Source organism: Tinamus guttatus, unplaced genomic scaffold (genome assembly GCF_059628265.1).
Source record: "Tinamus guttatus ecotype Peru unplaced genomic scaffold, ASM5962826v1 Tinamus_guttatus_pri_ptg000169l, whole genome shotgun sequence".
In the NCBI taxonomy this organism is placed as follows: domain Eukaryota; kingdom Metazoa; phylum Chordata; class Aves; order Tinamiformes; family Tinamidae; genus Tinamus; species Tinamus guttatus.
In genome coordinates this window covers 401,743-418,947 of record NW_028288703.1, presented here as the reverse complement: position 1 = coordinate 418,947, position 17,205 = coordinate 401,743, and the positions used below count along the sequence as shown (strand labels likewise).

General features: G+C 48.0%; 1 protein-coding gene across 2 annotated transcripts in view; it reads right to left on the bottom strand.

Annotated features, from left to right (window-relative positions):
• Positions 1-10,963, bottom strand: part of PHF2 (PHD finger protein 2) — an 82,376-nt gene extending 71,413 nt beyond the window's left edge. Inside the window, exon 1 of one of the 2 annotated variants that reach the window (XM_088522871.1) lies at positions 10,824-10,963. In XM_088522871.1, the coding sequence (XP_088378997.1) occupies positions 10,824-10,921 (98 nt within the window). In that variant the 5' untranslated portion in view covers positions 10,922-10,963. The remainder of the gene's footprint in view (positions 1-10,823) is intronic. The other variant, XM_088522869.1, reaches the window with a different exon arrangement.
• Positions 10,964-17,205: the final 6,242 nt, after the last annotated feature.

Sequence of the window (17,205 nt, the reverse complement as noted above, 5' to 3'; positions counted from 1 at the left end):
ACTTCAGCAGAACTCAGACAGTTATAGAGTCTTGCAGTTAAGGGGGGTGACTCTCCTTCACAGGAGGACACCGATATGATAGCACACACCTCTGTGAAAAAGAGGGCTCTTCCACCCAAACAATAAAATAATAAGTCCTAGTGTCTAGAAACTGAGGCTAAGTTAACTTAGACAGGAAATACATGTGATTTTTTTCAATAATAAGAACAATAAACTATTAGAACAACCCGCTAAGGCATTTCTTGATTTTTCCTTAAGACTAGATGTGCTTTAATTCAGCTGACATGTATCTTTGAATGCGAGATAAGTTGGTCAACATTCTGTATAAGAGTTCAGGCCAGAATACTGCTAAGTACTATTTTAGCATTAAAAGCTTTGATTTTTTAGGATCTTTTCATAACAAATCTCAGTTTTTCAAGTTCTCAGCTATCTAGGCAAGAATAAGGACACACTTATTTTAAAACAAAATGTCTTGTGTTCAGTTTTAAGGAAATGGCATTCTCGTCTCTTTCAGGAGATGAAACACTAACACTCTTTACCCTCCCTATGATTTTCAATAATAACCCTTAACTGAGAGGCCTGGGGTCTCCTCAATGGGAATTAGTGAAGTCTTTGGAATGATTAATCCTTAGTCACCTACTAAAGGTAGAGCACTAGCTTTCGTGTTTCGCACATAACAGGAAGGGATGAGCAAATTGAGCCTGCTGAGAGATTGCCTATGGTCTGCTTTTCTAGATACGCTACCCACAGTGGGAAGAGCAACCTTCAGTTGTCTGGTCATCTTGACATTCTTATTGTTTTTGATGGTATTTCTGTTACTTAGTTTTGCTGAAATGGCAATGGAACTACTTAATATTTGTACAGATTTACCATTCTGCTCTCATCTGGTAATCGCTCAGGTGCCCTGCAGTATTCCTCACCACTGCAGCGTTCTTTAATTCGTCCTGGATAGAAGTGTTTGATGGCAGTTTGTAAGGACACGCATGGCAGGGCCAGTGATAGTCTGTAATGACCTGGATGTTCAAACGGTCCTGCTCCTGATTAATTCAAGCTAGTAAGTGCATTTTTAGATTTAAGTGTATGTGTGTGTGTGTGTGTGTATATATATACATATATATGTATACTAGATACACTTCTAATTTTATATTCCCTAGCAACTGCTGCAATTGCACTTAAGGATGTAGTGATCTTAAAGGCAATGGATCACAAATACATCTAGCAAATAGTCCAGAATTCCCGTTCTCGGTGTTCAGATACAGTCATAGAGCAACAAAATTTTAAGTCCTTTGTTTCCCTTTCCTGCCCTGATCTAGAGACTTTGGTGAGGTGTTGAATAGAAGGATTCAGTACTGCTTAGACGCTGGCTCTGGGGGCTGTATGCTTGAATAATGATCGCTGACTGTTTCACGTAGTCCTGTGTCATTCTGCGTTCATCCAAAAACATAATGAAAAACACTTGCCCTCTTTGTTGTATCTGGCATCAGAATGCAGAAGACTTTGCAGTACCCACTGCTAGAAATTTACAATGAGACACTGTTTTACACCATATTAGTAAGAATAAAGAAGTGAGCTAAAGGGGTAAATCATAACCACATGGCTCACATTTAATGAGTGTGTTTCTGTACACATGAACAGTCACAAATGCATGCTATAATCATTTGTACTACATGTGCAAAAGCCATGAAATCCAGATACATCATCTAGTCAACTGAAATTACTATTCAGTTCACATAGAACATGGAACAATTGTGCTAGAGGAACACAGGAAGATTATTAATATTTTTAAATAATGGGTATGTGCTGACTCTCTATTTTAAAAACCATTATAATTTGGCTATATAAAATCCAGCTTTTCCAGACCAATGAATGGCAACATGAGACATAGGTACAATGTTCCTGCCAATTTTCCATCACCTTCCATTGAGATGTTAACAGTATAAAAAGGCAATATAACAGAAAATATATTTTTCCCCACTCGTTTCATCCATTCAGTCTACCAGATGAAAAGTTTCAGAAATATTGCTATCCCTGAAAGTAAATGTATTGCATTTTTTTCTAAAAGGGGAACATGCAGTGAAATCCACCAGTAAATCAAGAGAAACATAAAGACAACCATAACTGCAGGTGCTCTTACCTAATTCTACAAAATTATACTAACAATTGTGACCAGTGATATGAAATTTCAAAATTTCTATTGTTTTTATGTTGGAGGGTTTTTTTTTTGTTGTTTTTGTTTTTGTTTTTGTTTTTTTTGCTTGTTTTGACTAGGTACTAAAAGTATTTCAGTTAAAGTACCGGAGACTGCTCTGGCTGCTCTACATTAAGGCCTATGACTGTCACTGAGCAGCTTCCTGACTTCCAGCACACTGAAACTCCCTGCCCTCAAATCTGCTCCTATGTGAAGTGCATGACTAAGCCATGGCCTAATTCAGAGAACACGGGTACCGTGTTTATCAGGATCCGAGAGCAAGTGAAGAGCAGGACTCTACTTATGCCAGCTGCTGGGCATCTTTCACACATTTTCTGCCTCTTACATCAACTCTCTTGTGCGCCTGTGAGCTCAACGGGAAGGGTTTTCATTCTTGGAGGCCATGAGAAAATTACCCACTAGTGCTCTGAATATACCCCCGGGCAAGAATCCCAGCTCTGGATCATGCAAAATACCAGATTAAATGAGGAGCCGCTGCAGTGTGATCAAATGACTTCATGAGGGTGAAGATAGTGGCACCAGTGTCCCTTGGCAAATTTTGTTTCAGAAGTGACTAAACTCTCAGCCATTATTTGCAGGGTTGATAAATCACTTCCTTTGAGCAAACAGGGATGATTTCAGGCACAACAGGCCAGACAGACCTGTTGCACCTCCTGTTATTATGGCACTGCCCTCATCACTACAGGTGCAGCAACAACCATGCACGGCTGGAACGGAAACAAGACTGAGTTCGACTGTCCACATTGCACAGCACTGAGCTGTACATGATCCTAGTGTACTCTTTTAAAGCATTGTTTTCCCAAATCTGCAGCTGATGCCAGTTAATACCTACAATATTTTCCACAAATTCAGCATTTACATATTTGCAAATGAAACTATGCATAGTTTACCTGACAGTAATTAAGCAGGGTGTCCTCCAGCAGCCTCATTTCAGTGACCCTCCTCGTGGCTCCTGAGCTCCCCGTGCACTCTGCAGTGTCAGCCCTTCACTAAATGTGTCTTCTTTAGCCCCTCACGAACCTTGAGCATCTCCCTCCAGAGGTGTCTGACCCTGTCCTGCCCACCTTGCAGTCAGAAGGTGTTTGGACACAGTGGAAATCATGGCTAAATAATGTCCATTGCACACAATCTTACTGTTTTCAGACTAAAAAAAAAAAAAATAGAAAGGAACTACTGTTCATATCCAGCAATTCTAGGAATTTCTACTATAAACACATTACTGTGCTCCGTGTCACAGCTCAGTCACACAGAATGGCTACTGTGAAAAGCCCGGCTGATTTCAGAGAGATTTAGCACCCCTGCATTACAGCACAGCCCCAGTGCCCCTGCATGACAGCAGGAGCTCTAGCATTGCCACGGTGCATCTTTATATCATGCTTTTAATGTCATGCAACTGCATTTAATAAAATGTTCAGCAGAACTGCAAAATATAATAGATTTTATTGAATATGAAAATAAGTCATTATAACTGGAAAGCTGCTGCCATTCAGCTGGTGGAGTTTTTTTACCCCCCACTAGAATGATACTGTAATCAAAGGATCAGCCTAGTCGTGGGATTTTGCATTTGCTGTGCCATACAACTTGAATATGTTCCTGAAGTGCAACAAAAATTTGCTAATAAAGCTTTAAGCAAAAAGGAAATTTGCTTTTGAAAGTGAAAGCAGGTTGTGTTCGTGCGAGACAGAGGACCACAGCAGACCAAAGCTGATGGACACTGTGGCAGTGGCACAGCCTCAGGCACCAAGTTTTTACCTGGAATCCTTGGGCAGTTGTACAACCCATGCTCTAGCCTGTGTTTCTGTTATTGCAAGTTGCTATATCCAACACAGAGATACTGAGAAGTGGAGCACATGCTTCTTATACTAGCTTTCCTCACAGCACTTACCTGCTCCATGAGCGACAAGGAGTCACATCCTATTTCTTAGCCAGCTTCGTGCCTCTTTGCCAGGACTTTGAGAGCAACGTGCAGTCCCGACCCTCTTGCTCTGACTCAGAGTTTGTTACTGAATTCAGTGATCGCAGGACTCACTAAGGGTGCTTTTTGGCAAGTATATTTGTGCTGTGAGTCAAGAGAGGACTCAGACTGCCAAGCAAGACCCCAGAGCAGCCTTTACCACCCCAGCTGCAGAAAGCCACCCAGCTCCGCACGTCCCCCGTGGGACGGGCTCTGCGCTCGCTAGGAGCAGCAGCCGTGGGAACAGCAGAGCTGTGACAGCTCCATCCACACAACACAGAACCCAAACACTCAGCTGCACACGCTCACAGGTAAGCACGGATTGATCAAAAAGGGAACATAATGGGTTAACACGTTGTTAAAAATGATGCCTTTTAGAAACTCACATAAGGATCCTAGAATACTACTTGTTGGCCTTTTTTTTTTTTTTTTTTTTCTTCCATGGGCTTTGATCATTTTCTTTGGGATTTTTTAAATCTTTTTTGTTTAGTATAGAGCTGTTTAGCAATAAGGAAAAAGCATTGGGGCCTTACTAGCACCTCCTTGCATGCAGAACTGATTTTTGTCATCTGCAGAATGACTATTTTAACTTTTCTGAATAAAACCTAACACCTCCTAAGGGTGCAGGTCTGCTTTTGCTGATATTAGCAGACACCGGGTGCTTGCAGGACTGCTTACTAAATACAGTCTAGCTACTGACCTGGGCTGCTGGAGAACACTCATTAATTCATTTGCTTTTTAAAATGTTTCTCTTTAATTAAACCTGTGTAGTGCTTAATATTCATAACATTTTGTCCTTTTATCTTGTGGAATCCTTCTATACTAAAAGAATCTCTTTTCTGTGACTACCGTTTGCCAGGCAGCCTACCTGCAGGCCAGTTTTCACATTCCTGTCCACACTCAATATCACACAAGTTTGTATTTTCTAAAGCATCCATGAATTGGGGTTCCATGGCTGCGGGGCTGGCACTTCAAAACCTTAATGTTCAGAGCAGCTAAGCACTCATTTTGCCTAAACTCCTACTTGCAACAAATGGAATAATCGGTGTTTTTTAAAGCTAGATGCAAAGTGTCTCAGTTAAACACTGTGTCAAACTGGAACCTTGGGGTCTTCGAAGTAGCAGATGTCAATATAAGACACTTAGTCATTGCAAACCTAGACCTGTCTAGTGGCCATGTTGCATCCTACAGCACACAGCTGATTGAGAGTGAAAACTCTTTCTGCTTCCCGGAGACCTTTGCAGTCCTGGATGCTGCATTAACACCCCCTTCACAGCAGTCTGCTCAACGGCAGGGTTCCAGAAGGAAGGCTCGGGGATGGAAGTGCTCAGGTGCGGGTTGCTGGCCGCTCCTCGCTGCGTTGCTGCCTGTCCACGGGCTGCAGCACCAGCGCTGCGCCAAGGCCGCGGCGCGGGGACGCGGCAGCAGGACCCCTGCCCGCCCCCATCCAGGGTTAACCTCAGTATCCAAGTAAAACCAGTTTGTAGGGATAAGCATTCAGTCTTCTTACTTTACACTTAATACAAGTTTTGAACACTGTATCCTTTTTCTCTGCAAGGTAATACTGCGTGCTTGCATGTTGGAGAACCTGCTATAAGAACAAGCCTACACTCTAACAGTTGCAAAGTAATCTTGCAGTTACACTCAATATTGTAATGGTGCAGGGGATGCTGAGATCAATTGAAAGTTTCCTATGACACCCTAAACTTTAAGGTATTTTCCACTCTGAACCTAGCTTCCTTATAGAGCACAAATGGACATGAAATGTTAAAACTAGCAGTGTATTAAGCCATGCCAAGGGACCAAGATGACAACGCTGATTGGCAGCACCAAATCGACTTGCTGAACAGTCTGGCCAGGCTCCCAGTACACTGGAAGTTGGTGTCAATTATTACCGCGAGACCATACAACGATATAAGACCACAAACACAGCACCAGTCCTGGGACACGCGTGCCACATTTCCACCCCTATGCAGTGCAGGGTTGTTTTTTTTTTTTTTTTTAATAAACTAATTTAAGAAGGCAGCAAATGGATTTGAGCAGAGAAAGCGAACTCTCTGAACTGCTTTCAACTTAGAGAATAAGTAATGCTACATTGTTGAAAGAAAAACTGAACTGGCAGGAACTTCAAACCTGAGCAGAAAAACTTTGTAACAGTTTTGTTGTTGTTGCAGAACTTCCGCACCTTAGAAAGTTACAAGTCTGTTCTTTTTCAAAAAGTATCTTTTTAAGGTAATCAATTTGCACTAAAGTGTCCATAGTGATACTTCATTCCAGAACAGTTAGTGTGCTTTCATGGAACCTGGGGGTTCTATGGAATCATTCCTAAACAACCCAGCTTTTTTTTTTTTTTTTTTTTTTTTTTTTTCCCCCCTGCCCTTGGAATAAGGCATCCACAAGGAAAAGCATTCTGGAATAGGCAGTTACTTATTGTTGTAATGTGTGGCTTAATCACGATAGGTGCTCAGTATAATTAATACTCCCTCTAAAACCAAGACTGTAATGTTGAATATTTCTTCAGGATATCTTTAAATATTTATGTTTCAAAGTTATTTTGTTATCTTAAATAGCTACATTTTTTTTCCTTTCAAATTTCTCATGCTAGATGAAATCCGGTTTGTGCAATGTACAGTTAATCTTAGTAGCTCTCTCCAATGAGATAACACTAGAGCAAACAGCCTTGCATTGTTAGGATTACTCTAGCCCTAAGTTTTTAACTAGATTTTCATATTTAGGCAAAGCTGGAGACAAGATAGAAGCCCACCTAAAACACGGGACCGGGACACTGCCATGCAAAGCCAGATGCATTTAAGCAGATGCTCCACACCTCAGCATCTCTCCCATACACAACGTTCTCAGTCTTGCAGTGTAACAGACAAGGGAATTTCCTAGCCCAGCTGGAGTTCATTTGTCCATCAAGGCACCTTGACTAACAGCCACCATAATTTCATGCTGCTATGGTAACTACATGAACTACTTTTAGATAACTCAACCTTTTACACTTTTACTAAGCTATTTACGTCACCTGTGCCTGCGGCAATGAGTTCCACAGATTAAATATACATGGAGTAGTAAAATAAAATGTATTTGTTATTTTGTTTGGAAGTGGTTGCATGATCCCATCCTATGACACCAGGTGCACCTTATATCTAGTGTTAATGAAATATTCACTGTGGAGAAAACAAATAACTTCCCTTCCTGAACCTACACCTACAATAAATTATTGAGAACCAATTTCTGGTTGAACCATCTTGGGCAAAAGGGGCCCATGAATATTGGCCTCTGTAACTCCCATAATAAAGGGGCTTACTAGTTAGAGACTCACCAGTAAATATGACTATTTCCAGTGTTCAAAAGTTTACAGCCAGCAAAGCTACCCTAGGTGCTTTGAACTGCAGCAAAGGTCTGCAGGAAAAGAGCATGCCCCTGAAACAGGCAAGATCTAAAGCACATGGAGCTGCACAGACCACGACCAGCACCAGAGGAGAGGGCAGCACCGTCCAGAACGCGCGAGTGCAGACCCAGAGGCTGGGGCTAGTGAGAACCACCACAAATACAGAACACACTCGGGCTGTGAGACTTCTGGTGTGAACTAATGCCACGTTGCTTTTATTGCCACTCGTGTACCGCTCGTGTACTCCCGCACAGCTCCCTAACCATGCACAGGCCTACGGCTGGAGCGGTGCCGGCATCCGAGAAACAGAAGAAAGCCGCCGACGGATGAACTTCCATGCTGCACAAAGTCTTACCGCGAGGAATGAGTGAACACTGGGAAGTTTCGCAGGATCAAGGATTTTTACAGAAAGATCTAGCATTGGTTTACAAAATAAGTTCGCCCTGGGTGGGGGGGGGGAGAAGGAAAAAAAAAAAAAGACAATACTAAAAGTCTTAATAAGCTATGTTAAAAGTTAAGACTTAATATAAAATCTGCACTAACCAGTCATGTGGTGAAGGCTCCATCTCCCTGCTTCCAACTTCTAAGGTGAATAAATTAAGTAATTTTAATGTAAGTTAAATATTTTTCTAACTTTAATTTACCTTTGCAACTGTTGAGGCTGCCACAGATATGTTACCTATTAGATGCAAGGCAGATTGTGACTGATGTGTAAAGCCCGTGAAACACTTCTCTCTACAGATCTGGAAGTTACTGTTAGAAAGGAAGCGTGGAAACACTTGACCCACTTGTATAAAAATAAAATAGGAATGATTTTTTTTCTTCTGAAAAGTACAGTGCATATCATGTATAAAAGCCCTAAGTATGACCATAGAATCATTATGGTTGGAAAATACCTTCAAGACAATCGAGTCCAGCCGTAGTGATTACAAGGAAAAATTTGGATGAGCCTCCTTGATAGTCTCGCACATTTGTTCATATTTTCATTGCAGAAGAGTAGCTCCATAAACACTAACACCATCACAGCTTTGCATCTATAACCAAATCCTGATTTACGTTTGTTGTCGTTGAATATTTTTTAGTCCCATAATACAAAGAAATCAAATAGGGGCATATATAGGGCATTTACATCACTTAACATACTTCTCAAATACCATAATTTTCATTTTTGGTTTGATGACAAGTCTCATCCTTTTCATTTTTCTTTACTTCACAGGTCTTCTCAGTAAAATCTAAGCAAAAACTTCTCCGTAACCAAGTAGAAAGATTTTAAGATACAGTGGCAGATTCACAATTCTATGCTTCCCTTTCTTAGTACAAACTAAAATTTGTGTGGTATTGGCACCAAGATGTCCGTACAATGTGGAGATCTCTTTCCTGACCAGTTACGCCTAATCAGTTCTGACCACTTTTTAATCAAAAGTCACCACTGTATAAAAGAAGCTTAACTCCTTCCCACCCCCCACAGCTTTTTGTGAATCCACTCTACCACCATTTTGTACAAAAATCTTAATCTTTCAAATTCTGTACAATAACTGAAGCTGCTTTCAAGCCTCTAAATCAGTCCCAAGAGGACACATAAGTCCTAGTAAATACGACTAACAGTGCATCCTTTAAAACACACATCTAGAACCATTAAGTGGAGACTACGCCACTACTATTACTTTCACTGGAACTATTTATTTTAATACTTTATTTCGTTGTTTAAAATAGCTTTTATTTAAAAGTTAGATTTCTGTAGCAGCTTTGGTGCATAGAGTTAGATTTTGGAAAAATCAGTATGGGGGTGCTCTGGTACAGGCAGAGGGCAATGACAGCAGTGCCCACTCGTATGCACCTCCTCCACCATCGAGTATTTGGGGCGATTATTCAAGCTGGTTGGCAGGAAAAAAGTTACAGCTTGCGCTTGGTGAGTACCCACAGCTCTCGCCTAGGAGTTGTGCACTTGGGCTGCACCTTGTGCCCTCCTGTCCCTCACAGCACCCGGCCCTCACCGCTCACAGGTCGTGCTGCAAAGCGCAGCCGCTGCACTGGTGACACTGACACCGGTGCAAGGGAAACTTCCCCGCGCGCCCCTGACACGGGCGCACAGGGAATTCCCCTGCCCGGTGTCGCTCCCCTCCGGCCCCAGGTGATCCCTCGCTGCACGGGGCTGCGGGTTTATCAGAGCGGGGGACGCTAACCCGAGGTTATGGCACCCCGAGCCCCCGCGGCTCGCTGCTCCGGGGGACGCCTCCTCCGCCGGCCTCTCCTCCGCGCCCGGAGGCCGCGGGCGGGACCCGCGCGTCCGCGGGAGCTCCCCGGGCGGCCCGCGGGCCCCGCTCCGCGCTCCGGCCCCGCCGGCGCGGGCCGGGCCGCCCGCGGCTCCCATTGTCTGGCGCACAAAAGCGGCCGCGCTCCCGGGGCCACCGGCGGCCGCTCCCGCCCGCGGCGCTGGCGCGGGCCCCGCGCGGAGGCCGCGCTCCCGCCCGTTGTGGCGGTTGTGGCGGTTGCAAGGGCGGCGCGGCCGGGCCGCGCAGGGGCCGCCATGGCGGAGGCGCCGCCGCGCCGGGGGATCCCTGCGCGGCGCGGCCCGGGCGGAGGGGCGGGCTCAGGGCGAGCCGGGTCTTCCCCGCCGCGGGGCTCCCCGGCCCCGCCGAGCCGAACCGGGCCGGGCCGGGCCCGCGCGCCCCTCCGCCCCGCCCCGGCGCGCTGCCCCGCCGGGCCGGCCATGGCAGCGCTGTCACACGGGAGGCGGCCGGCGGCCCCCGCCCCGCCGCGGCGCCCGCAGCGAAGCGGCCCGGCCCCGGCCGAGCAGGGCCCCGGCCGCGCTGACAGGGCCGCGGAGCCGCCGCTGCCCGCGCCCCGCCGCGGCCCCGCGCACGGGGTCGGGGCACAAAACGCGCGGCCCCGGCTCCAGCGGCAGCCCCGGAGCCCCCGGAGCGCGGCGAGCAGCCGCCCGCACCCGCCGCGGGCACAATAGCCCCCAGCCCGCTGACACCGGAGCCCCGGGCGCGGGGGGGTAGCTTTGTGCCGGGAATTGAGGAGAATTTACAAAACAAAACACGAAAAAACACAACGAAGACAGAGAGCGAGCGAGAGGGAGACGGGGGCAGAGTGGCTCCTCCTCCTCCTCTCCAAAAAGGCCTGTTGGAAACTGCACGGGCAGCGGCTCCGGCAGCGCCGGGTGCCCCCCTGCCCGGCCGGGGAAGGGAGGCGAGCGGCGCCGAGCGAGCGGGGGGGACCGCGGCGAAAGGCGGGGGAAAGGCCCGATCTCTTTGTGTTACCTGCCGTGAAACCAGTCCTTGCAGGCGTCGCATTCGATCATGAAGCGGGTTACGTCGTAGGGCAGCCTACAGATGCAATAGACGGGCACCGTCGCCATGTTCGCTCCCTTCAAAACAACGCGGCGCGGCGGGCGGGCGGGCGGCGCGGGGCTCGCGGCTCCTGCCCGAGCGCGGCCAATTTGCGATGCCGAGAGACGGAGCGGGGAGGGGGGGTGGGGGGGAAAGGGAGAGGAAAAAGGAGGGGGGTTGGAAAAAAAAAATCAGATAATGCAATTACAGCTCCTCAAGGGCGAGCGAGCAATGTCAGGAAAATAATAGAGGGCTTCGCAAAGTTTGGCTGCATGGTTCCTCCGCGGGCTCCGGCCGGGCTGGGGCTTTTTTTGTTGTTGTTGTTGTTAAATGATTATTATTCAAAACGTTTGGCGAAGCGCGTTCTGTTGCGTGCCCCCTGGTGACAGTACAGTACGGAGGCTTTTCATAAACACTCCGAAATGTAGCCCGTTCCTCGTAATGTCCTTACGTCAGCTGCGGGAGCGCGCCGCTTCCGCGCCGGGGCGGGCAGCGCTGCGCGGGGCTCCGCGGCCCGCCCGCGCCCACCTACGGCCGCGGCCATGTGCCGTAAGTACGGGTTTTAAAAGTCTTTTAAAAGATACGTATCTTTTCGCTTTTTTTTTTTCTTTTTTTCGAGACTTTTTAAAGGAAGCAGCCCGCAGACACACTCAGCTCCTGCAGCCGGGTAGTGGGCGCCCCCAGCCTCTTTCCCCCCTGCAGGGCAGAGCACCCCAGCCTGGGGGCACAGCCGCAAACACCCCGTGCTCAGGTGGCCAAGGAGGGGATATGGGTGCACGAGCAAGCACAACACACGTGTCTGGATTCATACTAACATAGGGGAAGGGGGGGCAGAGGGGCAGGAAAAGGCCCAAAGGATTTATCACCTTTAAAGTTACCAAGCTCCACCTGCATCAGCCACAGAAACTACACTAAAGAGGTGCCAGTAACTGCCAGGGGCCTGCAAGGTACCAAACTAAAGCTCTGGGACGGTGGATGCACACGGCGAAGTGCAGCGCAGGAGCATAATATCCACATAGCCCAGGAGGGAAAACAGCTGCAGCCCCAGGCGCCTTCCTCCCAGGCAGAGGGATGGACAGTGGCAGCAACGCTGACCAAGGAGCCCTCGAGCCTATGCTTGAAGATGGAGGGTCCCTCTCCTGCTCAACACCATGGCACCCAAAAAGCAGGAGCGCTTTGGTGAGGGATGTGTTCCCAGTGCCTTCAATAACCTCTGGTACACTCCTGGGAGAGCTGTGCAGGAAGGTGCCATGGGAGCAGGGCTGCCAGCTCCGATGGAGAAAGTGTTCTAGATAATGTTTGTTTGAGGGGGGGAAAAAACATGTTCTGTTTGTCTTAAATAGAGAACTAAAGAGGGGCACTTCTCTCGCCTTGTTGCAGCAGTCTGCAAAAGTGATGAGGATATCTGTAGAGGACAAGAAAAGTCCAGGTGTCCGCTTAACTTTTCTACTGAGATAAGGCTGTTGTTTGTACAAGCAGAACCTGGCTGGATGGTTAGAATAGATTTCAATTATTTACAAAGCCCACCCACTGAGTTTCCTTGCCTGAGAAATGGTTTTGGTTGCTGCTACACAGAAGCACAACTGAACCCATGTCAGAAGTGCATGCTCTGGTTTGCCAGGAACCTTTATGAGAGCAAAACTCAGCTTCTAACAGGAGCCACTAAAAGCACCACAATGCAAGGTTAAGAATGTTGGCCTAGGCTTTAGGTAACATCTCAGGTGTTTTGGGTGGCATATTGAAAATGGCCCATGGACACCTATTTCCTTCAACTGATTCCACTCAGCATGATATCTGCCCTCCAAACTTAGACCTTTTTGTTTAAAGTGGTCAGTTGTGGTACTTTGACTGTTTTGAGGTCTTCGCTTTTTGCAAAAAGCAAAGAGCAAGTCTAGAGGCTGGAGCTAAGGAGGAGAAAAGGCCTAAGAAAATATCACAAGAGTTAGACACTTTTCTAAAGCCTGTTCTTCACTGCTCTGCAACACTGTGAATCTTCCAAAAAACCTCAGCACTTTGCAGGATGCATTTATGCAGAACACTCAATTGTCTCCTTACATTTTGGCATAGGACAGTCCAAACAAGCTGTCTTCTTCTCTACATATAAATGTATTTGAACACATATCTGCAACCTGGAGTGCCTTCTTCCGTATGTAGGATCAGTATTTCTGTTTTACAGGATACAGAAACATAGCAGCTCATCACACGGGTTCTGCGCCTTGAGTTCCTCAGCAAAGGCTGAGGGGGCATCTTCAGCTGCCCTGACCAACACTAATGCTACTGCACTGAAGTGAGTTACGGAAGACTCAAGTGATCTCTTCTAGTAACTTGTTTTAGTCATCATTTTGCTAGGGATTTGTAGATACAAAAAACCCTTGCTTCAACTAATTGGTCCAAGCTTTTCCCTGAGCAGCTGGGTGTAAACACCACACCAGGAGGAGATTTGACTATGCTTGATCACAGAGGAGTGATTTGGTGGAGATAAACTGAGACACCTTAATATGACATAGATTTAATCACTTTTTTTTTTTTTTTTTGGTGAAAATTGGAATTAGGGCAGGTTTCCCCACTTGCTCTATCCCAGCTATTGCCAGGCCTGTTTGTTCAGTCAAAACACACGTAGCCCATAGGTACCACACACCCAAGCCCCCAGGCCACGCAGGAGGGCTGACCCCTCAGCCTCGGAAGCAGAGGAGTTTAGTCACGCTACACCAGGGCCCTGCGGCTCTCCAGCCAGCCCTGCAGGCCAGGGAGAGGGTTTTGCTTTGCTGCTGGTGTTGGAGCTGTTGAGCAATATGGTGGCTCATTTAAGCATATATATTTATTAGCCAAAACCTCCTACAATTTAATGAATGTTGTGTACAGATTTTTTTCCAAGTGTTTTCCATCTGTATTTTACAGCAGGATGTAAAGTAGTGAAATGACTGTCACATTTTACGAGGCTCAGTGACAGAACCAAATAGCTTTTTCAGCAATAGGAATATTTCTGTTAAACATGTTCCTGAAGTTTGAAGCCTATACAGACAGAAAGCTTCGTGCTGGCTACACACCATCTTGCCAAGGAAAGTCACAGGTGAACGTTGTAATCTGAGGGAAGCAGTGCTCAGACCTTGCTGCAGGAAGCAGCTGTCCCAATTTTCCTGGTGGAGCTGTTAGGTGGCTCAGTGGAGCTCCCACTGCAAAGCTGGTAGGCCAGGTAGTGCAGACAGTTTTTAGCTGCATGACCTGAGAATTAAATGGGGAGGAGTTAGTTATGGTATTGTACAGCTAAACAACTACACTGTACATTGAAAAAGTGCTTATCTTGAGATGGGTAGCAGAGGCAAGGTAAAAGTACATAGTCTCAACTACTGGTTTATGTAACTACTAGAAAAAAAAATCTGAAGTTTGAATAATTATGACTGTCATTTTTCAAGCCAGTCGCATGCCTTACCCATATACTGGGCTCATTGCTCACATTGCACATATAACACCACATCACATATCACCTCCAGGAGGAGCATTTAAACCTCTGTGAAAGCCAGAGTGACCACACTGCACCAACCTAGAGACCAACCAATAGCAGGCAGAATGGTACCGTGGGGCCTCTTTTCTTAACTTATTTGACCTCTTGGAAACCCTTTGGTGAACACAACAAATACTTTCCATGGCATGGAGAAAAGTATCTACGGTCACATCAATGTAGGAACCCACAACCAGTCCATGACCACAACCTTCACTGCTTTCAATGCTATACCCAAAGCCCGCCTGCTGGCCTTAGCTTTCACTCCACAATTCTCATACAGGCAGACAAAAGTCACCTTCCCTCCCCTACAAGCAAGCAGGGGGACACAGGCCACCAACTGATCCAGCCATTCCCCTAGGAGAGGCAGGAAGCTCCATCAGAGACAGAGGTTGCAATGGTGGGGCCAGAGTTTCTCCCAGGCACAGGACCCCACTGCAGGATCCAGCCAGCACAGAGTGCCACACAGCAAGTGACAGCAGCGCAGCCGAGGCTGCCTGGGGCTGACCTTGCCTCTCCCCAGGCTCTGCCAGGGGCAGGACAGGGCAAGTTACCTGGAGCAGCTTGGTAGAACTTCCTGTTATCCTTCTTGCCAAGCCTTAGGACCACCACAGTACCAAACTGCCACACAGGAGGAAACTGCTGAGATCCTCATACCCCTCGGCATAGCCCACTTTTAGCTCTGGCCTGGCCTGTGTTAACCCTAATCAGCTGAATTAACTGGCCTCAGGTGGGAGGCATCCACTCATCAGCAATCACTTCTAATCACCCAAAGCAGCTGCAGCTTGGGGTATCCTTCCAGTGCAGTAGCATTAGCAAGGTAGTTTTGCTTTTACAGCGAGCTCCAGACGATAAAGATGAGTATAAACAGTTCAGGACTTGTGCTTTCTCCATAAGTATGCACGTATAATACTATTTTCATAATGCCCTCAGTGCTTGCGTTTCATATACAGCAGCAGATTCCCAGTGCTTAGGCCTTGTTCTTGGCGAGGCTGGTGAGGAACGGGAAGCATGTGGAGCCTCCTTGGCCCAGGACGTGTCCTGGGACGTGTCCTGGGATTGCTGTGCGCGGGGCCAGGCTGTGCATGGGGCCCTCTTCAGGCCCTGCGAGCAAGTGTCACCTCCGAAGCGCCAGCGTTCAGCTGGACTCGAAATGGAAACCTCCGGCTGGAAATCCCAGCGCCTCCCTCTGCTTCCCTCTTTTGGGCATTCCCGGTTGTCCCTGCTTTCGTAAGTCCCAAAGGAGCGGGGCTTCCGCCTGCTGCAGTGGCAGCCGAGGCGGGACGAGGACACGTAGCGGCTGCAAATCCAGCCCCGCGGATCCGTCGGCACCCGGAAATTACTGCAATCCGGCCAGCGCGGAGAGAGCGAGCGGCCACGGCAGTGCCGGAGCCTCCCTGCTCACCACAGGCTCACAGGGAGGATCCGAGGCTGTTTCTGTCTATCCCTGCTTGCTCTTGGGTTCTTCCAATGCCTTTTGCTGGGGAGAGAGCAGATCCCGGAGGAGGGATGTGCCCACATCCCGGCTCTCCAGGCACCGCTCCTGCACCGGGAACATCTCCCAGCGCTGACAGCTCCCCATGCCAGGCGGCAGCTCCAAAAGGGTTTTTAAAAACGATTTTGGCTACAGTTACACGAGTAATGTGGTCACAGTGGAGCCTCATGCAAAGTGTTTCTTATAAACATTTGTAAATAAGGTTTCATAACTTGGCAGCTGGACTTGGCTTTTGTTATTCTGCCGTGCCGCAGGCTCCCTCCTGTCACCGTCTGCCGCTGCGCCGAAGAGCGAGGGGAAGCGCGGGGAGCGGAGCTCCTCCTGCCTCCCGCTTTGTAGGGTTTTTCCTGTCCTCATAAAGATCTTTTCAGGCAGCCACGCAGGACAGCTCATGTAGAAAGATAAACACGAGGCCTTACCCAAAGGTTCTTAAAGACAAAAGAACCAAATAAAGCAAAAATAGTTACTTGGGAGCTGAGCTCCACTAAAATCATGATCCCTGCAACAAAGGTGAAAGTCAAGAAGGATCCCATCAGTGCAGCTCTGAATTCCAGAGCCTCCCCTCCACGGTTTACCAGGGCTTCCCGGGAGGGATGGGTCCTCGGGAAGCAAAGGAAGTCGCGCCTTGACCAAGCAGGAGAGAATTTCCCAGTATTTATGACCTCCCTGTTGCTGTTTGCTGAGGGCCTGTTACAGAGCAGTATAAATGAACGGCCGCCAACCGGAGAGGCCTCAGCGCGACGCCGCTCCACAGCGCTCCGGGGCTTTCGGGCGGGCCAAGCCCCACTCCCACCGGGGCTCCCAGCTCCCACAGGGGCTCCCAGCTCCTCGGGACGCAGCTTACACCAGCCCCCGACCTTCCCTGCCTGCCTGCGCTTAGAGACTCAGAATGGATGTGAGGAAAAAACAAACCACGCACCAAAGCGACTAGTCACTAGTCGTTACTAGTGAATTACTGCCAGCAGAGCAGGGCAGGAACCAGCTTTGGTCACTACACCCTGTGCCTGGCACAGCTTTCGGGGGATATCAGTATGGGGTCTTAAGGGATGAAGAGCCTGCGCTTTGTGCTCCAGCCCCATCCCCGAGTCCCTGCAGTTGTGCTGCAGCCGCAGAGCTTCGCGGCCTGACGCAGCACAGGGGCTCCCAGGAGCTGCCGGGACACGGCCGAGAGAGGCCCAGGGAGCTGCCGGGACACCTCCCGCTCGGCACAGACCTGCCGGGGCCTGGAGTCCGCAGCCTTGTTTAGGGACCTATACAGGACCTGTCTAGACGTGGGTACTAATTATTAAAAAATGTTAACTACTTTAATTAACACATCA